At 41.8% G+C, this 23,892-nt stretch overlaps 2 protein-coding genes across 5 annotated transcripts in view; both read right to left on the bottom strand.

Annotated features, from left to right (window-relative positions):
• LOC306940372 (embryonic polyadenylate-binding protein-like) overlaps positions 1–8,468 on the bottom strand; it is a 30,864-nt gene extending 22,396 nt beyond the window's left edge. Inside the window, exons 1-6 of one of the 4 annotated variants that reach the window (XM_079525417.1) lie at positions 8,342–8,468; positions 5,862–6,066; positions 5,453–5,646; positions 5,180–5,295; positions 3,267–3,406; positions 2,039–2,133 (exon numbers count right to left, since the gene is read on the bottom strand). In XM_079525417.1, coding sequence (XP_079381543.1) covers positions 2,039–2,133; positions 3,267–3,406; positions 5,180–5,295; positions 5,453–5,646; positions 5,862–6,054 — 738 coding nt within the window. In that variant the 5' untranslated portion in view covers positions 6,055–6,066; positions 8,342–8,468. Of the gene's footprint in view, positions 1–2,038; positions 2,134–3,266; positions 3,407–5,179; positions 5,296–5,452; positions 5,647–5,861; positions 6,067–7,342; positions 7,365–8,032; positions 8,317–8,341 lie in introns of those variants that run through there. The other 3 variants (XM_079525418.1, XM_079525420.1, XM_079525419.1) reach the window with 3 other exon arrangements.
• Positions 8,469–8,933: 465 nt separating this feature from the next.
• Positions 8,934–23,074, bottom strand: LOC306940699 (14-3-3 protein beta/alpha-2). Its single transcript, XM_079525826.1, has 7 exons — positions 22,914–23,074; positions 17,859–17,966; positions 16,734–16,931; positions 15,421–15,544; positions 15,049–15,212; positions 12,792–12,887; positions 8,934–11,512 (listed from the first exon to the last, which is right to left on the bottom strand). Exons 2-7 carry the CDS (start codon positions 17,952–17,954, stop codon positions 11,456–11,458), a joined length of 735 nt encoding a protein of 244 aa, XP_079381952.1. The 5' UTR covers positions 17,955–17,966; positions 22,914–23,074; the 3' UTR covers positions 8,934–11,455.
• Positions 23,075–23,892: the final 818 nt, after the last annotated feature.

The following is a 23,892-nucleotide window of genomic DNA, read 5'->3' as shown; positions in this document are numbered from 1 at the left end:
TAACCTAACCAAGTACATAATAAACACAAATTCATTAATTCAATTATTGAAAATGCACTTTACAATTATGAGGTGGCACTATTATTTAAACTTCACCACCACCTCCAGCAGCAGCTAGCCACCACAACAATATAATTGTTGCAATTTGTACTGTATATTGCAATTTGTACATTGCAATAATGATATTGTTTTGGTGACTAATGTTGTCTTTAATGTTCAGATTAATCTTATATGAAGTACCCCTTACCCTAATGGAAACAAGCCATAGTGCTTTCTTGGATTATAAAATCCTCTTAGCAGACCTTGTATTGAACTGTCAGGCTACGTTCCTGTGCTTTTTTCTGCAAACTGTTTATAAAGTAATCAATCTATGGAGGTATATGCACCTAAAGGCTGGGCTCTCAACAGTCACGCGATTAATTTAGAGACAAATCAAAAGCAGTTGAGTTGCTTATAAGTTGTAAAAATACGTGCAGACAAATTGATTTGGCTCTATAGTTAACGTGATTCATAAAATATCAGACAGAAAGACGTCGAGTCATTGGCGTTCTAAATTAACACCATTGACAACAGTTGTACAATACGCCTAATGAAAAGCTCTGTAGACGTTAGTTTTCTAGCCTGGGGAAAGTAAACCAGCCTTGCATCATCTTCGTCCCCCGTCGGCTGTGGTGGAGCTGCGGGGAGAGCGGGCACGGCTTTCCGCATGGCTCACAAACGCGATGTGCACTCGTGTAGGCATATTGATTTTGAGATGTTTCTCAATGTGGACGTGGTACAAGTTGCAACAACCTTTGCAACTATAGCATCAAATGTATTGCACTTTGCGTGCTCAGCCTCAGTCATTTCCCTCTCTGTTAATATAACCACACTTTGGAGATCTCTTCGACATACTGTCCCACTGTCCCACTCGCTCCGCGGCGGTCGCTGAATGCACAGACAGAACAGTGGGCGTATCCTATGGTATCCTCCCCGACCCCACTCACTCACGTAGGTGGGGTGACGTCACCCCAGGCTCTGCTCGCATGCAAGCAGACACAGCAGAGCTAAATGACGACTGATGAGAACCGTTTGTGGAACCGTTAATAAAAAAACGATGGAACCGGCTCCGGATCCGCAATGTCGGAACCGGGTCTGAAATGGACCCGGTTCCGAATCCCAACCCTACTGCTGGCGTAGTGATACTGAAAGAAAGTTTCTCTATATGTAGAAATACAAATCAAGAATACAAATTATTTTTAATGAGTGGCCCCCCCAGACCTCCACCAAATGACCGGAACTACTTAATATTCACCAAAACCAGACCAGAACTCCCACCACGGGACTCGGGCAATCAATTAATTAACCTTTGCAAGTTGCAACCACTAAATTAATGTAAAGTATTTCCTACAGCCTTACGTCCGAAAATCTGAACGAACCCAACACTCGCATGACTGAAGTAAAAGATGGTATAAGTAGCCTATGCTTAAATTCATATTTAGAAAATGTTTCAGATGTCATGGGCAAAGATAATCAACTTCAGAAACTCCAAAAAATTGGTCAAAATGACCTCTCAGTCATGCGAGTGTTTTAAGGCTGATGCATGTGGCGACAGTCTTTTCCTTGGTATTTCACGTGTAGGGCTGCAGCACGCCTCGGTGATGACACTTTGGATAGTGTCAAGTTATCCCATTTTGGGCGGGGAACCCCTTTTGGTGTTTTAAGCATTATGTTATACTTTAGCCATTGAAAAATAGCAGATCTACAAGCTCATAGCGTGGCACCGAGTGCCGCGCTATGAGCGTGTAGTTCTGCTATTTTTGGAGAAAAGAAAAGAGCGTTTTAAACGCAAATCTTTGCTTCTGGGGGAGTCCCTGGAACAACATATTTTCAGATGGGGGTCGGCGACCAATTACATATATACTTTTTGGGGTCCTTGACATGGAATATTGAGAACCACTGACATAGAAAACATGAGGTTTTTCAGAAAATTGACTTAGAAGACATCTTTTTTAATTCCGTCCTCGGGTCTAAATAGGTTATCATAGCAGCCCTTTACCTTCTGAGCATCCTCGTGGCTGTAGTAGTTGACGAAACCGAATCCTCGCGATCGCCCCCTCTCGTCTTTCATCACTCTCACGCTCATCGTTCTGCCTGGGACGTTTAGAGCACAGAAGTACAGAGACTTAGAAACAGTACAGAATCTGAAATGTGAAAGTTACACATGTCCAGGGACAGAACAATCACCCACTGGGGTTCCCCAACTGATCCCCAGATGATTCCATAATTTACCCATTCTGGGCGGGAACCCCTGTTGTAGGTCTGCTACTTTTGAAAAATCGTGAAAATGTATTATTTGGGGCAGTCCCCAGTTCAAATGTGATTATTTGGGGCGGTCCCCAGTTCAAATATGATTATTTGGGGCGGTCCCCAGTTCAAATATGATTATTTGGGGCGGTCCCCAGTTCAAATATGATTATTTTGGGCGGTCCCCAGTTCAAATATGATTATTTGGGGGCAGTCCCCAGTTCAAATATGATTTTGGGGGGCGCAACCTGAAAGGTGTGGGAACCACTGTGTTAGCCTAAAGCAGGGGTTCTCAATGTTTTTGGCTGGGGACCACCGAAAATGCTTTGGCCATGTCTCGTGACCCCCGCCCCACCACCAATACAAACAATAACCTTAACCTTAATAATAGAGAAAATACATCAAACATAAATACTGAAACCAGATAATAATAATTCAGGAAAGTTTATGCATGCACTATGTGTACTATGCAAACTCTAAATTTCCATTTTCCAGCCATTCAGTTGCAAAAAAAATAAAAAATAATAATAATAATAATAAAACAATGTTTTAGTGTTAGTCTAGTTTTAGTCGACTAAATATCACAAGATTTTGTCGACTAAATCTAGTTGATTTAGTCGAACAAAATGTATTTTGGTGGGCCTTGATGCCGTCGTAACGACTACAAGCCCACAATGCGTCGCGCTGCGACGCGTTGTGAGCTTGTAGATCTGCTATTTTCAGCATGCAACTAATTTGACTTATACTGGATCTCTTGTCCACTAATCCCTTCCTAACAATTTAGTCTAGTTTTTATTTGTTGACGAAATTGCCGGTATATTTAGTCTTAGTTTTAGTCATCATAGCTTAGTTTTTATTTAGTTTCCATTTAGTTTGTCAGTGGAAAAAGGTAGTCTTAGTATTAGTCGACGAAAACACTGATTTCCACGTGCAGCTATGTATCAATATAGACAGTGAAAGAGCGGTCCGTGGGGTCCTACCGAACTTGGAGAAGACCTCCATGAGCTGCTCGTCGGTGTAGTCTTCAGCAAAGTTCTTGATGTAGACGTTGGTGAACTTCATGGCTTTGGCCCCGAACTCCACCGCTCGCTCCTTGCGGGACTTGAAGTGCCCGACGAAGCTGGAAAAATGGAAGCCACCGTTGAGAAATAAATAAATAAATATGGCGAAAACAAAAAAGGGACATTTAAGTACAAACTTCGTTTTTTTTTCCAGTTCTAAATGATTCTGTGATGAAATATGTCAGATATGCGCATGCAGGCAAAATGCTATTAAAAATTAAATGATGATGATCCACCAATCATTACAAAAATTTAGAAAAAGACAAAAGTGACATAGGATGCCACACAATGTTCTACAAGGAGTTGAATAAACTTAAATAGCTGATAAAGATTCTGCCAAGGCGGATGCCGTTTCAGCATTTCTCATCATAGTCATGCCAGTTCACAAGTCACAGATTACTGACCTACTCCGGGAGTGGGACAACTGACATGTCTCACCCAGGTCAGTGGCTTTTGGGCTGGCAATGCCAGAGTCCAACTCACCACTTGTTTCTAGGCTGAGCGAGAAGTAGACACAACAGAAGGTTATCTGCAAAGAGTCTCACTGGTGGTTTGTTTGTGCTACAAATAGGCTGAATGAACACAAGTCATAAGTAGGCATGTAACGATCAACTGGTGACAATTAAAAATCGATTTAATAAAAACCCTGTATCCTGATCCAAGGATTTGAGATTTTGTTAAGAAGTTATTTGCTTGCTAGTTATTGAAAAGAGTATCGTTATAAAACAGGATTTGAGATTTGTGGAAGAGAGATTATATTAAAAAAAATGTTTCCAATCCTGTCAGTTGCTACTGTATTGAAAACAAACAGTATTGTAAAAGAAAAAAAAGAAAATACTGGATTTGTGTGAGGGTAATAATTTTAAAAAATCCAGACATTTTTTCTGGAAAATAAATGTGTTTAGAAAATCGTGAAAAATCATATTGTGAACGTAATATTGTGATTGGAATCGTATCGGTGAGTTGAATGAATCGTTACATGCCTAGTCATAAGCAGGGGTCATCAATGTGTCCATACACAAACAAATTTATATTTTATTTTTTCACACACCATTATAATGTTCTTTGTATTGATCCTAAGACCCAATTAATGAATGTCAAGTCTCCAGGTTTTCTTCAGAACATGTATGACACCGATTTACTTTGAAACTATGGCACATTGGGAGTCCAACTAGTACTAGTGGCTCTCAAATGTTTTACTTTGAAACTATGGCACATTGGGAGTCCAACTAGTACTTAGCGGCTCTCAAATGTTTTACTTTGAAACTATGGCACATTGGGAGTCCAACTAGTACTTAGCGGCTCTCAAATGTTTTACTTTGAAACTATGGCACATTGGGAGTCCAACTAGTACTTAGCGGCTCTCAAATGTTTTACTTGCAACTCTGAGAGGTGTACAAATGGAACCAAATGGACCATTACCGAGACCTAACTTGTGGTCATTCAGGGCTAACTCCGATGTCCGTGGCATGATCTAGAACAGAGGTTCCCAAACGTATTCATGTCAAGGACCCCCAAATCGACATTTCTTAGCCAGCGGACCCCCATTAGAAAATATATTCCAGAGACCAGTGATTCTCAACCCGTTTAATTTCAAGGACCCCCAGTTTGACATGAATTTTAGCCTACGGACCCCCATTTAATGGCATTGACCCCAATTTATATTCTAAAATCAAAGTTAATTTAGTTACACACCCATAATGGTCCATTTGGTTCCTATCAATCATTTAGCTGGGGACCCCCTGGAACTCCCTGAAGTACCCCTGGGGGTCCCCGGACCCCACTTTGGGAACCACTGATTTTAGAAGACAGTTGTAGAGTCTTTAACTCACACTTTGCGATCGTTCAGCAGCATCCCGTTCATGGTCTCGATGGCGCGGTTCGCAGCCTCCTGCGTCTCAAAGTGAACGAAGCCGTAGCCTTTCGAGCCCTTCTCGTCACAAACCACCTGGACAGAGGAACGGTTTTCACTCAGCAGCGGTCATTTCAAAAATAGTAAATATAGTAAATAGTAAATATAGTAGAATAGTAAATAGTAAATATAGTAGTCTAAACTTGGTCCCCTCCATCTTTCCCTCTTTTGGGCACAGTGTGACCGTCCGTACCTTGCAGGACAGAATGTTCCCGAAGGCCGAGAAGGTGTCATACAGGGCCTTGTTGTCGATGGACTCGTCCATGTTCTTGATGAAGATGTTGCCCACGCCAGACTTCCTGAGGCCGGGGTCGCGCTGGGACCACATGATGCGGATGGGGCGCCCCTTGATGACCTCATAGTTCATGGTGTCCAGGGCACACTCCGCTGGGACATTTAGAAGAGTCATACATTTAGAATATTCATGGGTGATTGTAATCAAATAGCAGGTTAAACCATTTCGGGGCGGGAACCCCTTTTGGTGTTTTAAGCATTCTGTTCTACTTTAAGCAATTGAAAAATAGCAGATCTACAAGCTCATAGCACGGCACCGAGTGCCGCGCTTACGAGCTTGTATTTTTTTTAAAAGCGGGCTACGTTACCATCGGCTGGTTGCTGGAAGTTTATGTAGGCGTATCCGAGGGATCTGCGGGTGATGAGGTCGCGGCACACACGGATGGACATGATGGGTCCGGCGGGGATGAACTTCTGATAGAGCATGGCCTCGGTGACGTCCGCATGCAGGTCTCCCACATACAGAGAGGCCAGAGGGTACGCCTGTCCACTGCTGTTCATCTTGGCTCACAGCTGGGGAACCAAAGGAACAAGATGCTCTGAACTACCACAAAATACATGTTTGTTCAAGGCAGTGTTGTTTTTGTCGACTAAAACGAAAAATGTTCGTCGACTACCTTTTTTCCACTGACAAACTAAATGAAAACTAAGCTATGATGACTAAAACTAAGACTAAATGTATTGACAATTTCGTCAACAGCTAAAAACTAGACTAATATTCTAGGAAGGGACTAGTGGACATCCAGTATAAGTAATTTTACACTTCTGCGCTGCGACGCGTTGTGAGCTTGTAGATATAGCTATTTTCAGCAAGTGAAAAATCAGTCATTACGACAACATCAATACATTTTAGTCAATACATCGGTATCAGCCAATAACCAATATCGGCCTTAAAATGCAATATCGGTATTGGAAATAATCGGTAATGATATCAGTTTTAGCAGATATTTTATTTTATGATAATAATGTTGAAAAATAAATTAAAAAAGCCTGAAAAAGCCTTTTGTTATGATGAAGGCTGCAAATTTGATCAGTGTTTTCTGGGGAAGCTTTCAAGAGTCAACAAGTTGGAACATTTTTAAATAAAAAAAAGACTATAGGCCTACATTCAAGCTGTTTATGTTGGGATATGTTATTTCAATAAGTCATGTATCACTAGTTTTGGAATAAAGTGGCATTGCTTTTTTCAAATTCAGTGTTTATAAGCCTATTTGTTTAATACAAAATGAGATCATATCGACATTGGTTAAATCGGCCATAACAACAATTAATTATATCGGATATCGATATCGGACAAATTTAAAAAATGTCTCATCGGTACATCCCTAATAATGGTACAGAATACTACAGATCATTAACTCTTGAGTGACCAATTTGGTTTCATTTTATGCTCTCAAGTTGAGAGCATTTAAATTTAAACCAAATTGGTTTCATTTTACTCTCTCAAGAGTTAAATTATTGTTGAACATCTGCATCAGTTCATTTACAAAGAAGTCTACACAATTAGAGAATGTATGGAAAATAAATGTCATTTTGATCAACGTATTGCCTGTTATCTCTCCTAATGGTACCAATACAGCATGGAATTGTGGACAGAATCTTATCCAACGATAATAAAACATTCTTAGGCTTGGCCTCTTGGGTCTGAGAGGCTAAATGTCGTTCAAATGGTGGCCCGTTGTATTAGAGTAGACTCTCGTAGGTTGTATCGATTGTTGGACAGACAACTCTGAGTGCCTGCAACACCGAACATGTAGCCTACAAATGCAAAATATAAAAGGTGCTTCACCTGATGCCCCAAATGTTAGAGGCGCCTACGGGGTGCTTGTCTAATGTTTTAGTCCGCAGTTCCCAAATAAAGAAGTGTTTTAGGTCGCATTCACACATTGTGTGTGTGTGTGTGTGTCCACTCGTCACGCACTGACTGTTCTTTTGAGCACATGGAGACGGGAGCGCAAAATCAGGGGGCGAATCCGGTGAAAGCCGGAATTACGCTCAATGATAACGAGTATTTGGATATGGCGTTCGGCCACAAACGGGATTAAAACACTTCTTTATTGAAAACTACGGACTAATACATTGCACAAGCACCCCGTAGGCCTCTCTAACATTTGGGGCATCCGGTTTTAAGCACCTTTATATTTTGCATTTGTACATGTTCTGAGTTGCAGGGGGGGGGGTTAAATGTGGAATGGTGTCTTGGACAACAGTATGTTAAGACTCTTAGATTGAAAACGTCGAAATCGACTAAAATGATAATACACTGGCTCCATAGAATAATTAAATAATGGACCTTGGTATGAAAAAGGCTGAAAACCACAGACGTTTTCGGACAGAATTCCTATTTAATGCCAGTGTGTTGCATAGGGAGTGTGTCAAGCCATGTGGCCAACAACAAGATGCGTGAATAATATGTCTAATTATCTGTGGAGGGGAAAAAAGTAGGCCCAAGGCCTGCATGGTCAAGTTTGTTTCTTACTTTCTTTAAAAAAAAAAAACCGGACCAACATGTTCACAACAATCGCACCGACCTAAACTTTCCAGCAAGAGAGTGAGAAGTCCATGGTTTTCTCAGCCATCAAAAATAGCTCTTCATGGACAGAAAATAAAAATGTTTGTCTCTACTCTCTAGTCTATAATAAACAAGGTCGTACTTGATTATTTTCTTTCTGTTGTGAGTACTATCATGAGGAGTGGTCATTCATCATGAGTATAACTCGAAAAACAAATCAATTTAATAAACGCCCCATGTGATCTTTAGAGATGTGTGAATTGTGCTGACACTTACTTGGTTTTATGGTGTTCTTTTAATCCACACTGTAGTGATGTTAGTTAGTAGGCACAGGTTACAGCTGCTCTTAATTACTGCCATCAAAAAACACCTGGGTGGATGTCCTGCTGATGACGATGACGCAAGGTTAGTCCTAAACAGTCTTCACGGTGTAATGTCGCCATCTGGTGGCCGCGATTTAGAAGTGTTTCGTCTATAAAAGCTAGTTTTCTAACGGCCTTGATATCCCTGTCTGTCAACACTTATGGTTTACAAAATTACGATTTTTTTTGTTTGTCTTAGTCATTTGAAGACACCTTTTAATTTTAGTCCTATTTAGTCATCTGAAATTGTTCAGTCTTAGTCTAGTTTTTAGTTAAGTCGACTAAATATCAAAAACCTTAGTCTTTTAAGTCTTAGTCAACAAAGTAAACCTGACATCTAATGACTTTTTCTTATTTCTTTCTTTTTCTTCCAACAATTCAACAAACAAAAATGTGTTTAAATTCTGCTTTGACTGATAACATTTGCAGATGTTTTCTCTCTTCAGATGCCTTTTTGGAGAACATCTGACCCCTATCTATTATCTTGCAATAAAGATGAAGACATATTTTGCCTGTTATCTTAAACGAAACTTTATTTCACTGAATGGTCTTTGACACGTTCCTATTTCTTACATGTATAGTGAAACTAGAATGGGTTTTTTTTTAAAGATACATACACAAATCTAGAATTACACCAAACCATTTGTTTTTATCTCCATTTCATCATCATCATCGTTGCTTTTTTAGAGCTATTCTACATTTTTCACAACACTTGTGTGCACTGGGTAATAAGACTGTTACAGAAGCAAATTATTATTATTATATTTTTTTTTTAGCCAGAAGACTTCTCAGTAAAAACAAAGCAAGTTGAGATACCTGATATACAGCCAGGCTTTGTTCCAACATTCACTAACTGCATTTTTCATCAAGCATAGAGATAAATTGACAAGAACTTTTTTTTTCCTTTACTTTTCTTTTTTCTTTAACTTAAGATTACCTCAATTCATTGGAACATTGTCAATAGTAAACAGACTGTCAGCTATAATGTGGAATGGTGTCTTGGACTACAGTATGTTGTGGAATGTAGTGGTGGTGGTGATAACATAGTATTGTGACACTGAACTTCTTCAAAAGGTGGATGGATGGCATGGAGGGATGGATGGATGGATGGGGGTTTTCTCGAATTATTTGCATCTGATCTCAACAGCCATTTCTCAGACTAAAGGCCTATTCATACTCCTTATCACTTTTTAGGTGATAAGGTGACTGACCACCGCGGTGGTTGGGAAAACCGCGGTGGTAAGCGACTCACCACTCACCCCCAAACACATCTTGTTTTTACTAAGTAACCACCGTTTCGGTTGTCACCTCTTATCACCAAAAACTGGAGTATGAATAGGTCTTTTTTTTTGTTTTTTTTAAAGCTCCAAATTCGTGCTTCGTCGCACAAAGGCGGCGTCTCATGCCGAAAACGTCCCCATCCCGCACATCGGCAGGCCGTTTTCGGCTCGCAACACGAAACCGTGAGTTGGAGCCAAACAGGAGGAGCGACACACCGCGGTTATCAAATGACGTAAGCCTCTATGTTAATAGCAACGGAAGCGTGTCTTTGCCTAACTCGTACTTTTACTTAAAAGCTTTGTTAGAAAAGAAAAAGAACAACCCCCCCCAAAAAAAGAAGACAACATAGCTGTTGCCACCTGATTAGAAACAAAAAGAGGCTGCAAGAGAAAGCCAGGCACAAAAACTTTTGGAAGAAAACAACCGCTTTAAGGAGGAACATTTTTCTTTTGCAAGCAGGATTGATACAGTGTGATAAGAAATGTATTTTTTTCTTTCTCTTTCAATTAACATCAATAAAAGGTAATTTTTTTTAGAGGTTTTTAACATATATAGATGATAGTCAATCTTGCAAAACACATGGAACTACATTTAAGCACATACCATTTTTCATTGTACTGAGTTCAAGCAGCAGCGACAACCTGAACGAGTGTATACAACTACAGACGAATCCACACTTAGTTGAAAAGTATAAAATAAAGAGTAGTAGCACTGCGTTTTCTTTTCTTTTCTTTTTAAAGCCTAATACAGTGGAATGTCTTAAATGTTGTTGGGAGGAAATCTATAATGATGAAATGTATCTAAAGGGGGTCCCCTTAAGCAAAACGTTTTTTCTTTCTTAAAATGGGTGATTTTTGTGATACGTTATAATAATCAACAGAGAATTAAACACCAAGATGCCAGTGTCACAATACAGCCTGCCTCCGTTCTGTATGAGCCCGCAGCAGAATTGCAGTTTCTTGTTTTTAATTAAATACAGGATTGTACTGTCTGTGTCTGATTAAAAAACAACAACTAAGAAAACAATTTGGTTTTGGGAAGCAAATGGAAAAAAACACTTCGCATCATCACAGTGTCTGGTGAAAATTAACCGCCAGTTTTTAATTACCAACACGATAAAACCTGGAAACACCATAACGATTCACAAAAAAAAAAGAAAGAAAAGAAAAAAATTATCGTAACAAAAAGAAAAAACAAAACAAAAAAAAAGCATGAGAAATGCAAACCAACTAGTTGGGGACAAAGGAATTAAAGGAAGGACGATTAGATTTCACAACCCCTCCCCCCTACATCTCGTACGTACAAACACACAAACATCCATCCACGCTCGCTCTCAAAAACACACAACCTAGCGCACCCACACACACGCACGCACGCACACACACACACACCCCGGCACACACACAGCCAACGAAAAAAAAAAAAAAAAAAAACAGCAAACATGGACTCTCTAGCTACTCAACACCACATGTTTCCACAAAGTGTGACTGACTGACTGAAACCGCTAACTGAAAACGACCCTCGTTCGTTCGTCGCCTCCCGGGGGGAAAAAAACCCAGTGAGCGGTTAGTTAGTAGTAAGCTAGTTGGCCAGGTAGGAGCTGGAGGAGGAGGAGCAATTCAGGCTGCTTGTCATACAGAAGGGGGAGGGGCTGATGGAGTGGGAGTAGGAGGGGGGGGGGATGTATATAAGCTGTCTGTGTTTAAGATAAGAGTGTAGGGTGGATTAAACAGTGCAATTTATTCCTTTAGTTCTCCCCTTCTCCGGCCTCTGCTTCGTCTCCCTGGTTTTCTGATGTCCACAGCTACAGAGAGAGAGAGAGAGAGAGAGAGAGAGAGTAATTTATCTCACTGGTTTGCAACCCTTTTTCACATCAAGGTCCGTTATTTATTAGGCGTTTGATGACATTTAGCCTCTCGGACCCAAAACCAAAGGATCATTTGTTATCGTTGGATAAGATTTTGTCCACATTTTCATGCTGTATTGATGTTGGTACCATTAGGAGCGACAACAGGCAAACGATGATCAAAATAACAACTCTTCCACATTCTCTAATTGCGTAGACTTCTTGTGAATTAAGTAATGCAGATGTTTAACAATAATTTAACACTTGACACCGTAAATAAAAATGTACGCTCGATCTATAAGGGTAATATGGTTACCAACAGTGTCATCGACTAAAAACTATGACGAAACTATGTTTCTCGACTACCTTTTTTCTCTGACGAAAACTAAATCAAAACCAAGTTAATGTGAGTAAATCTATGACTAAATAAAATATACTGACAATTCTGTCAACAAAATAAAAACTAGACTAAAATGTTAGGGAGGGACTGGTGGAGAAGAGATCCAGTAGAACACCAGTAGACACCGTCACGGCCTGCTAAGATACATTTTAGTCGACCAAATGAACTTTAGATTTAGCAAACTAAAATCTTATGGTATTAATTTAGTCAAACTAGACCAAAACTAAAATATTTCAAATGACTCAAAATATGACTGAAACTAAATGTAATTTTATTTAAAAAAAACGTCTAAAATGTAATCAACATTTGTGGTCAAACTCGACGCCGTTCCTTAGATACGTTTGGTTATTTATCTCAACGACGTGGCCGCTTCTCGTCTCGGGCGGGAACCCCTTTTGGTGTTTTAAGCATTCTGTTCTACTTTAGCTATTGAAAAAATAGCAGATCTACAAGCTCGTAGCGCGGCCGTGCTACGAGCTTGTAGATCTATTTTTTTTAAATCGTGAAAATGTGGCACAAATCTTTGAATATATATTCTTTCAGAGTGAACGTTTTCAACTCAAATCTTTGCTTCTGGGGGGGGGGGGGGTCGCTGGAACAACATATTTTCAGATGGTGGTCGGCGGGCCAATTTCATATAATTCTGGAGGTCCTTGACATGGAATTGTTTGAGAACCACTGACACAGAAACATAGGGTTTTTCAGAAAACTGTCAGGGTTTAGAAGGCATTTGTAGAACCTTGTGTCAGGTCTAAATGGGTTGATGAGAAGCAGCCACACCATCGTGCAGTCCGTACGAAGCACAAATAAATCAGGCCTTTAGTTAGAAGAACTCACAGTCAGGTTGTCCCTTAGTAGTTGCATTATCAGGGTGCTGTCTTTGTAGGAGTCTTCGTTCAAAGTGTCGAGTTCAGCAATGGCTTCATCAAATGCCTGTGCGAGAGAGAAGAGCAAACAGACTTATCTTTCAGCTCACGCCCATGTCAGTAAAACAAAGTACAATGTGTGCGCTCATGCGTTCATTGAATGTGATCCGTGACATGATGTCCAACTAGGCGTGGAACTAGTGTTGATTTCGCCGACTAAAGCTAAGGCGAAAAATGTTCCGTCGACTACCTTTTTTCACTGACGAAAACTAAATGAAAACTAAGCTATGATGACTAAAACTAAAAACTAAATATACTGACAATTTCGTCAACAAATAAAAACTAGACTAGTGAACAAGGTCCAGTATAAGTCATTTTACACTTTGTTGCATGCTGAAAATAGCCGATCTACAAGCTCACAAACGGGGTTGCGACCGCTCCCAGAGAAGGTCCGTATTTACAGCCACTGAGAGCAAATGACAGCTGACAGTCTGCATCGATAAATGGATAGAACCTTTATTCCTTGGGTAAATCCAGGTGTCATACTTATTCCTTGGGTAAATCCAGGTGTCATAAATATTGGTAGCACTATTAGCCTAATAGTGCTGTTAAATACAGTCTATAAAACCAACGCATCTCACTTGAATATGTTCATAAAACAGCGGAAACAGTCGGAATCTATGCAGCAGCACAACTGTTTTTATGGAAACATTTGGACCACGTGTGTTCTGTGTGTGTGTGCGTGTGCGCACTTACGGAGAGAGAGAGAGACACAGAGACAGTCTGAGAATCATTTAATGAAAATCAAGATTTAGCATCCTGTCTCTGTCATTATTGCACATAGGCTATCACATACTCTTCCTGTGTGTGTGTGTGTGTGTGTGTGAGAGAGAGAGAGCGAGAGAGCGAAGCATCCTGTGTCAGTGTGTCGCATTTATCACAGGAGCTTGCGCGTACATGACATGTCAAAATGAATTGGAATAAAAAACAAATGTAGCCTATATATGTCTCGGGTCTGGATCGCATCTTGGTGAACTCTTCCAGTATGTGATCCCTTGTCGGCGATCAATCGTTTAGTGTGAAAACCACAGCGATATAATGACAGCCGTTTAAAAAAAAAAGAGATAGACTCCTGTAGAGTGACATACTTAACGATCTGATGACTCCCCGACGACTTTAAAAGTCCTACAATGCGTTGTACAAGCCATAGGTAAGCAAACGAACAGATGCTCCGGAGAAGCGGGTTTCCTCAACGTCTTTGTAAGCGTTAGAGAGGGCCTGTAGTACCCTGGCAGTCTTTGCCAGGGTACTACAGGCCCTCTCTCTAGTAGTGCTTACAGTCTTTGCCAGGGTACTACAGGCCCTCTCTCTAGTAGTGCTTACAGTCTTTGCCAGGGTACTACAGGCCCTCTCTCTAGTAGTGCTTAGTCTTTGCCAGGGTACAGGCCCTCTCTAAGGCTTACAGTCTTTGCCAGGGTACTACAGGCCCTCTCTAAGGCTTACAGTCTTTGCCAGGGTACTACAGGCCCTCTCCAAGGCTTACAGTCTTTGCCAGGGTACTACAGGCCCTCTCCAAGGCTTACAGTCTTTGCCAGGGTACTACAGGCCCTCTCCAAGGCTTACAGTCTTTGCCAGGGTACTACAGACCCTCTCCAAGGCTTACAGTCTTTGCCAGGGTACTACAGGCCCTCTCTAAGGCTTACAGTCTTTGCCAGGGTACTACAGGCCCTCTCCAAGGCTTACAGTCTTTGCCAGGGTACTACAGGCCCTCTCCAAGGCTTACAGTCTTTGCCAGGGTACTACAGGCCCTCTCTAAGGCTTACAGTCTTTGCCAGGGTACTACAGGCCCTCTCCAAGGCTTACAGTCTTTGCCAGGGTACTACAGGCCCTCTCTAAGGCTTACAGTCTTTGCCAGGGTACTACAGGCCCTCTCTAAGGCTTACAGTCTTTGCCAGGGTACTACAGGCCCTCTCCAAGGCTTACAGTCTTTGCCAGGGTACTACAGGCCCTCTCTCTAGTAGTGCTTACCGTCTTTGCCAGGGTACTACAGGCCCTCTCTAAGGCTTACAGTCTTTGCCAGGGTACTACAGGCCCTCTCCAAGGCTTACAGTCTTTGCCAGGGTACTACAGGCCCTCTCTAAGGCTTACCGTCTTTGCCAGGGTACTACAGGCCCTCTCCAAGGCTTACAGTCTTTGCCAGGGTACTACAGGCCCTCTCTAAGGCTTACCGTCTTTGCCAGGGTACAGGCCCTCTCGGGGTTGTTGAGGATTTCGTAATAGAAGACTGAGAAGTTGAGCGCCAGGCCCAGCCTGATGGGGTGTGTGGGCTGCATCTCTTTTTTGCTGATGTCGAACGCGTCCTGGTACGCCTGCTGAGAGTTGTCCACCGTGGCTGCAGGGAGACAAATGGAAGCCTTTCAGAATGGACTCTTTTTACACGACTACTCTGCATTCTCAACACGTTTTGCGTGCGCGCACGCACGCACGCACACACGCACGCACGCATGTACACACAGCTATTTTTGAATATCCAAAGTATATCTGCTATTTTTGAATAGGCAAAATAATGGTTAAAATCTAAACTTTTAAAGTTAACTTACTCTTCTTGGAGTCACCATTGGCTACCTCAGAGAGGTATCTATAATAGTCGCCTTTCATTTTCAGGTAGAACACCTTGCTTTCAGCGGCGGTCGCGTTGGCAATGAGATGCTTGTCGAGAAGCCCCTGAAAGACACACACAGACAGGAAGGTTTGAGATTAAACTAAGTCTTTATGTCAAACGTTGTCTCATAATGCAGTGGTTCTCAACCTTTTCAGGCCACGAATGACGCAAAACAATCATATTGTACATGACTGATAAGCTCTTGGAATTGTAGGAGTTGAGGCATTACATTTAGTTTGACCCTGTTCCACAGATAGAAAATAGCAGATCTACAAGCTCACAACACCTCACAACGCGAGGTGTTGTGTGTGGCATAGAATGACAAATTAGGGCATTCATTTACGAGAAAAAAATAAATATAGTGGCCCTCTGGAGTGAGTGTGGAACTATAGTGGCCCTCTGGAGTGAGTGTGGAAATATAGTGGCCCTCTGGAGTGAGTGTGGAAATAATATAGTGGCCTTCTGGAGTGAGTGTGGAACTATAGTGGCCCTCTGGAGTGAGTGTGGAAATATAGTGGCCCTCTGGAGTGAGTGTGGAAATAACATAGTGGCCTTCTGGAGTGAGCGTGGAACTATAGTGGCCCTCTGGAGTGAGTGTGGAACTATAGTGGCCCTCTGGAGTGAGTGTGGAAATAATATAGTGGCCCTCTGGAGTGAGTGTGGAACTATAGTGGCCCTCTGGAGTGAGTGTGGAAATATAGTGGCCCTCTGGAGTGAGTGTGGAAATAATATAGTGGCCTTCTGGAGTGAGCGTGGAAATATAGTGGCCCTCTGGAGTGAGTGTGGAAATAATATAGTGGCCTTCTGGAGTGAGTGTGGAACTATAGTGGCCCTCTGGAGTGAGTGTGGAACTATAGTGGCAACAGTCTGGCAACGTGAGACTACAGTGCTTCACAGAAGCTCCCGCACACAGAGCGGCCGTTCGCGTCTGAAGTCCCGGGAAAAGACGCTCTGTGACTGGCCAAATAGTCACTTGAGTGGCGGCGTGGCGCAAGCGTGCCTTCCGCACTTCTGCCCTCAACGTTTGACACGCATGGCTCCAACGAACTGCAGCGGCCAATGAGGTCACTCCAACAAACTGCAGTGGCCAATGAGGTCACTCCAACAAACTGCAGTGGCCAATGAGGTCACTCCAACAAACTGCAGTGGCCAATGGGGCATCTATTTCTTTTCTATACATCTATGTATGCTCTCCATCACCAAAGTTGCCTAGTACCCCCTGAATTAACCGTTGCAACCCCTCCTGCTCACCAGCACGTCGTTGCAGATGTCCTGCAGCTCCGTCTCGATCTTCTCGCGGTACTCGCGGGCCATCTGCTGCTTCTTCTCGTTGCTCTCCGTCTTCTGCTCGATGCTGGAGATGACACGCCAGGACGAGCGCCGCGCGCCCACCACGTTCTTGTAGGCCACCGACAGCAGGTTGCGCTCCTCGTTGCTCAGCTCGCCGCCCTGGTGGGGGGAGGGGGAGGGGAGGTCGTCGCAATCGTTACTCATTATTGATCGATCGTGATTATTTGTCATAATTGTGTCACACACACACACACAACAATGCAGAAATAGCTGCAGCTTAAGTACAAAATTCATAATAATTCATTCATTGTTTTGGCATGTTTCAGTTATTTCTGTTTTAAGCTATATGTTATAGTTTAAGCTATTGAAAAATAGCAGATCTACAATCTCTCGGTGCCACGCTACAAGCTTGTAGACCTGCTATTTTTTGGGGGGGAAAACGCAAATCTTTGAATATATATTCTTTCAGAGTGGAAGTTTTTAACTCAAATCTTTGCTCGAGTTAAAAAGGTGTTTGAGCACAGCTGATACTATATTAGAAAACATCATCATGATTTAGAAGACTTTTTTTTTTTTTTTTTTCGAATTTTGATCTCAGGTCTTAAAGGAGAATTCCATGCTAGAATGCTTTCTTACCTTTATTTGTAGTTGTTACGTCCCCAACATAGAGGTCCAGGTGTTATTTTGTGCAAAAGTTCATTATTGGCCATTTCCCCTAATATAAGCCCTCAATGGGGGTTGGGTTTTTGTGCTAATTCGCTTATTTCCATCAAAATAAGTAGTAAAGTGTGCCGCTTGGGATACTATTTACATTATGAAGAGAGGATATATACAAAAAATGATTTTTGAGCGAATGAGCACAACACCCCATAGCCCCATTCAATTCAATGCAATTCAATTCAATTCATTGAGGGCTTATGGTAGGGGAAATAGCCAATAATGCGCTTTTGCACAAAATAACACCTGGACCTCTTTGGTGGGGACGTAACAACAACAAATAAAGGTAAGAAAGCCTTCTAGCATGGAATTCTCCTTTAATGGATTCATTTGGGGTTTTTTTGCATGACGATTCGTCGTGAACCCTACCTGCTCCGTCACCGACTTCATGGCGGCGGCCATGTCGTCGTAGCGCTCCGCCTGCTCGGCCAGCTTGGCCTTCTGTACCAGGTCGTTCTTATCCATGATCTACTAGATCTGCAGAGAGAGAGAGAAACATGACCGTTACAACAGGGAAATGTATTCTTATCCATGATCTACTACTAGATCGACCAGACAGTGGCCTTGTGGTTAAGAGTGTCCGCCCTGAAACTGGGAGGTCGGGGGGTTCGATCCCCGGGCCGGGTCATACCAAAGACTGTAAAAATGGCACCCAATGCCTCCCTGCTTGGCACTCAGCATCAATGGGTTGGATTGGGGGGGTCAAATCAACTAATCAAAATGATTCCCGAGCGCGGCACGGCTGCAGCTCACCGCTCCTTGGCTGCGGCTCACTGCTCCAAGAGATGGGTCAAATGCGGAGAACAAATTTCACTGCGGTATAACGTGTGTGACAAATCGAACGACTTTGACTTTATCTGTAGGGACAGAGGAGAGAGAAACCTGACCGTTACTACAGGCCTTCTGTATCCATGTTCTAGACTGGAGGGACAGAGAAACAGGACCGTTTTAGTATCTGTACCAGGTCGTTCTTATCCATTGTTTTTACCCTGGAGGAGAGAGAGAGACATGAGTCACATCATGGCCGTTTAATATAACCCTGCTAACCCTTCTATACCAGGTCGTTCTCATCCATGTTCTAATGTGCGAGACTGAGGCACAGAGAAAATATACAGTTCAATATATCATTCTGCACCAGGTCGTTCTTATCCAGAGAGCGAGAGAAACATGACCGATTGACCCGTTACTACAGCGAAATGACTTCTGTACCAGACCGTTCTGAACCCATTCAAGGCGGGAATCCCTTTTGGTGTTTTAAGCATTATGTTATACTTTAGCTATTGAAAAATAGCAGATCTACAAGCTCATAGTGCGGCACCGAGTGCCGCTCTACGAGCTTGTAGATTTTTGAAAAATCATGAAAATGTTACGTTTTTAACTCAAATCTTTGCTTCTGGGAGGTCATATACATATTTTGAGATGGGGTTCGGCGGCCAAATACATATAATTCTAGGGGTCCTTGACATGAAATAGTTTTGAGCACCACTGACATAGAAAGATAGGTTTTTTCAGAAAACTGTCATGATTTAGAAGACATTTTGTAGAATCGAGCTCAGGTCTAAAAATGGGTTTTAATCCATGTTCTGGAGGGAGGATGAAAATGACCATTTCAGAGAAGGTGTAATGTGAGGAGTCACTTATCCACATAACCCATTTTGGGACGGGAACCCCTTTTGGTGTTTTAAGCATTATGTTGTACTTTAGCTGTTGAAAATTAGCAGATCTACAAGCTCATAGTGCGGCACCAAATGCCGCACTACAAGCTTGTAGGTCTGCTATTTTTGAAAAATTGTGAAAATGTGCCCCAAATGTTAGAATATATTCTTTCAGAGCGAACGTTTTGAACTCAAATCTTTGCTTCTGGGGTGGTCCCTGGAACAACATATTATCAGATGGGGGTTGGCGGCCAAATACATATATTTGTTCGGCTCCTTGGCAAATGTTGACGTGAACAAGTTTGAGTACCACTGACATAGAAATTTAGAAGACATTTGTAGAATCGTCCTCAGGTCTAAATGGGTTAAACCCTCTTTAGACTCACTAGTAGGTTCCCAAACACTGGGTCGGACCCTGTTGGTTTAGTTTCCTCCGCTTAGTAATATGCTTAAAATTCAGCAGGTCCTCTCGGCTGATCTGAGGTCGTCGGACTCGGTAGGTAGGGGTCGCAGACACATTTTCAAGGGTACCTAAACATTTGTTTTGATTATTGTTATTTCAAAACATTAAAAAAAATTAAAACATTCTGAAAAACATGAATTCAAAACAAATTCAATGATTTATTATTAAGTAAAAAAAAATCCATAAATTAGAAAACAAATGTTTAAGAAGTTGTGAAACTAGCCGTTCTACAAGCTCAAAACGCGGCGCGAAGAGACACTTTGAGCTTGTAGATCGGCTATTTTCCACTGGTGTGGGACCTGGGTACCGGGCAAACGTCTAATTTATATTTTGGGTCACGTGCTAAAAAAGTTATTGACTGCTTCCACCCCCCCCCCCCCCCCTTGTAGATCTGCTATATATGGCTACGGTTTGACCCAGAATATGTCAAAGATATGTGAAGGTTTGAGACTCGTATTGAAACTGATATTGATAACTGACACACTCTCCCCTACTTATCAGTTAATTTTACACACAAATTATATTTCATGATGTTAAAAAGAAAAGGATTTGGGGCAGTAGGTCATCAATGAATGGACCGCAAGCACTTTTTTTTGGGTGCCGTTTAGACCATGTGTTTGACTGTACTCTGCCATTTGCATTTCTGTCTAATAAAGTATTCAATCAATTAATCAAATACTCAGTATAGGTGTCATCAATCATCATGCATGGATAAACGTTTTGGATCGCAGAGCCCAAAAAAAAAAAACCCCAAGTAGGACTTAGTCGGAAGCAACCCGGGGCCAATGACATTAACTTCTTCAAAGCTAATATGAGGTAGCTAGCTAGAGTGAAACACCAGCTAATAATGTGTCATGATCAAATTGTTCTCAGTGCCAACGCCTCGCCTAGTTTCGCCTGAACCAATTATCCTGACGCTAAGAAGTTGCAACAACTTGCAAGTGTAATCATGTGCTAAAATTAAACACAGGGGTGAGGCCTCAGTTCAGTGGTTGGTTGGTGATAATAACCATCCACATTTAGCTAACATTAACACGGGGGTGACGCCTCACTAATTCAACTCAATTCAAAGGATTGATTGATTGATTGATGGATATGTTTATTCACAGTTCGTAGAATGGGTACAGTTCAAACGATGGTACGGGTCAATACAAAATCTGTTACGAGCATAAAACCAGGGGGGAAAAGCACTAAGACTTGTTTACATCAGGGTCCTCCATTTTCAATTCATCAAGAGCAAATATACAGTTCTACGAAGGGGGACAAAAAGGAAATCTTTATAGGCATGATTTGCATTGCCAGAGCAAGTGTCAAAATATAATAAAAACAGTTGAAAATGTTAAGTATATACAGTGGGGAGCCTCACAGTGGGTGGTAATTAATAACCAGTGACATTTAGCCAACATTAACACGGGGGTGAGGCGGCCTCACAAATCACAACTCAAAGCCAAAGGAGCTTTATTGGCATGAGAAAACACACGTTTGCGTTGCCAAAGCAAGTGTCAAAATGTAACAAAAACAGTTGAAAATGGGGAAAGCATGTACAGTTGGGAGCCCTCGCATACAGTGGTTTAGTTGGTTGGTAACTTGGTGACAATAACCATCGACATTTGGCTATAAATTAACATTAAACACGGGGCTGAGGCCTCCTCCTCCAGACATTTAGCCAACATTAGCACCACAGCCTCCCTCCTTCACTTCAGTTCCTTCCTGGGTTCAGGGTTTACTGCTGGTTTTACGGCCCTCTCTCATTTACAACAACCCCTCTCCTTCCATTACTACACCATGCTAACGTTAGCTAATGCTACTTTAAAACTGCCCCACAACAACATTCTATAATTGTTATTAACTCGACTGATGTTTAATTGGGGGGGAATGTTTAGTAAAAAAAAAGTCCTACAGGACCGATCCATGATCATCCGATCACACACACACACACACACACACACACACACACACACTGTAAGATCATCCAACAACATGATCATGGTGAATGCGAGTTAAAATGGGGGGTTGGTTTTTTTGCAGCCCGCCCGGCCGGCCGCTCTGGTGGTTGGTGGTGGGGCGTATTAAAGGCTAAAAGCTAAGCATTTATTGAATTTCCAATCTTGCTATATTCGCCGAACATAACCCGATCTATCGATCATAATAATCGATAATGATCGCAGATCGGGCGTGTATGTTTGGGCAAGCGACACACCCGTCTGTTTTACTACAGGACAATAATATAAAACAAGCGGAGAAAGGCTTTAGCATCTTAGCTTAGCATAGCATAGCTAGCTACTACTACTAGGCCACGGCGTTGACTCGTAGGGCGGTGTCGCGCGCGCTCTACCAGGGGGAGAGAAAAGGGCAGATCTACAAGTCCTCAAAGCAACACGTCCGCGCCGCGTTGAGAACTTGTAGATCGACAGTAGATCTCAACCATATATAAATGTGATCCATTCCATTATAACGTCACTCAGGACAGTCAGTCAGTCACAGAGGCCTAGCTTAGCTGTTGGTTGGAAATCGACGCTTATGGTGTCATTCATGTTGGCTTTATTGTATTATTTTTTAGACACATGCTCACATTTACACAACACATTTTATTTATTATACAATATTTATTATTGTGAGTTTTAGACGTGATCTGCTTTTCACAAGCTCTAATAATAAATAATATCCTAGAAAATATACATGTTGGGTTTCTTTTTTTGGGGGGGGGGGATTCTGCTTTGAGGAACAAAAAAAATATATGGTGTCATGGAATCCATCTGTCTCTCTCCCACCTGCCTGTCTGTCTCTCTCTAGTCAGTCTGTCTGTCTGTCTCTCTCTCTCTACCAGTCTGTCGCGCGGCCGACCCTTCCTGTCTTCCTGAGTCGAGCGACTTCTCCTCTCCTCGACAAGTGTCTGTCGTGCGACCGACAGACAGTCAGACCAGAAGAACAATTACGTAATAATTCCAAGTTGAAACTTGAACATCATACACCAAACCGCGTCGACGCGGAGTCCGAATAAAACGGCACATTTATTTTAATAAAGCGTTGAAAACGCTACAATCATCACACATTTTGTTGTGTCGTACTATAGCGAGGACGCGAAGGGGGAAGGAAATAAGGAAGGCAGCTCGCGCGACCAACTATAAATTAGCCCCGTGAACAGCTAGCTTTAGCCTAGCCGTTAGCTTAGCCTAGCTAGCTAGCCCAGCTTGGGCTTCTTTCTTTTTTTATGTACCTTACGAGTACTACAAGCTAACAGCTCGTCTCCTGAGCCTGTGAGAGGCGTGGAGGAGGGTTAGTGTTAATAATGAGAGAATAACTCACAGATAGAGTGGTAGTTTAGATGTGTAGTTTTGGACAGACAGTACAGCAAAGCCTCCTTCCTAACCGTCCTCTCTCTCTCTCTCTCTCCGTCTCTACCGCGCTTCTCCCAGGATCAGTTCAGGGCAGTACCACTTCCGGTACACTCACTCACACACAGCACTGTACATTCAGTCACTCACTCACTCCTCCCTCTGTGTCTCTGACTGTCTGTGTTTAGAATTATTATCATGCATATTAAATATATTTATATGTAATATATCATTTACTCCTCCCTCCCTCTGTGTCTCTGACTGTCTGTGTTTAGAATTATCATCATGCATAAATAAATATGTTTATATGTGTAATATATCATTTACTCCTGTCTCTGACTGTCTGTGTTTAGAATTATTATCATGCATAAATAAATATGTTTATATGTGTAATATATCATTTACTCCTGTCTCTGACTGTCTGTGTTTAGAATTATCATGCATATTAAATATGTTTATATATGTATAATATATAATTTACTCCCTCCTCTGTCTCTGACTGTCTGTGTTTAGAATTAAGCATAAATAAATATGTGTATATGTAATATATAATGTATTCCCTCTGTCTCTGACTGTCTGTTTTTAGAATTATGCATAAATACATATGTTTATATGTAATATATAATTTACTCCCTCCACTGTCTCTGACTGTCTGTGTTTAGAATTATCCTGCATAAATAAATATATATGTAATATATAATTGACTCCCTCCTCTGTCTGTCTGTCTGTCTGTCTGTCTGTCTGTCTGTCTGTCTGTCTGTCTGTCTGTCTGTCTGTGTTTCATCATGCATAAATAAATATGATGTTTATATGTAATATATATCATTTCCTCCTCCCTCCTCTGTCTCGGTCTGTCTGTGTTTAGAATTATGCACAAATAAAAATGTTTATATGTAATATATATATATATAATTTCCTCCTCCCTCTCTGGCTGTCTGACTGTCTTAATA

Source organism: Electrona antarctica (genome assembly GCF_951216825.1).
Source record: "Electrona antarctica genome assembly, chromosome: 2".
Classification (NCBI taxonomy): domain Eukaryota; kingdom Metazoa; phylum Chordata; class Actinopteri; order Myctophiformes; family Myctophidae; genus Electrona; species Electrona antarctica.
Note: the sequence above shows the minus strand (reverse complement) of the source record. Positions and strands in the feature narration are given on the sequence as shown.

Coding starts and splice junctions, on each gene's coding strand:
- LOC306940699 (XM_079525826.1), bottom strand. CDS start 17,954: ATGGATAAGAACGACCTGGTACAGAAGGCCAAGCTGGCCGAGCAGGCG. Junction 12,888..15,048: donor CCTGTACCCTGGCAAAGACG/GTAAGCCTTAGA, acceptor TCTCTCGCACAG/GCATTTGATGAAGCCATTGC. Junction 11,513..12,791: donor TACTAAGGGACAACCTGACT/GTGAGTTCTTCT, acceptor CTCTCTCTGTAG/CTGTGGACATCAGAAAACCA.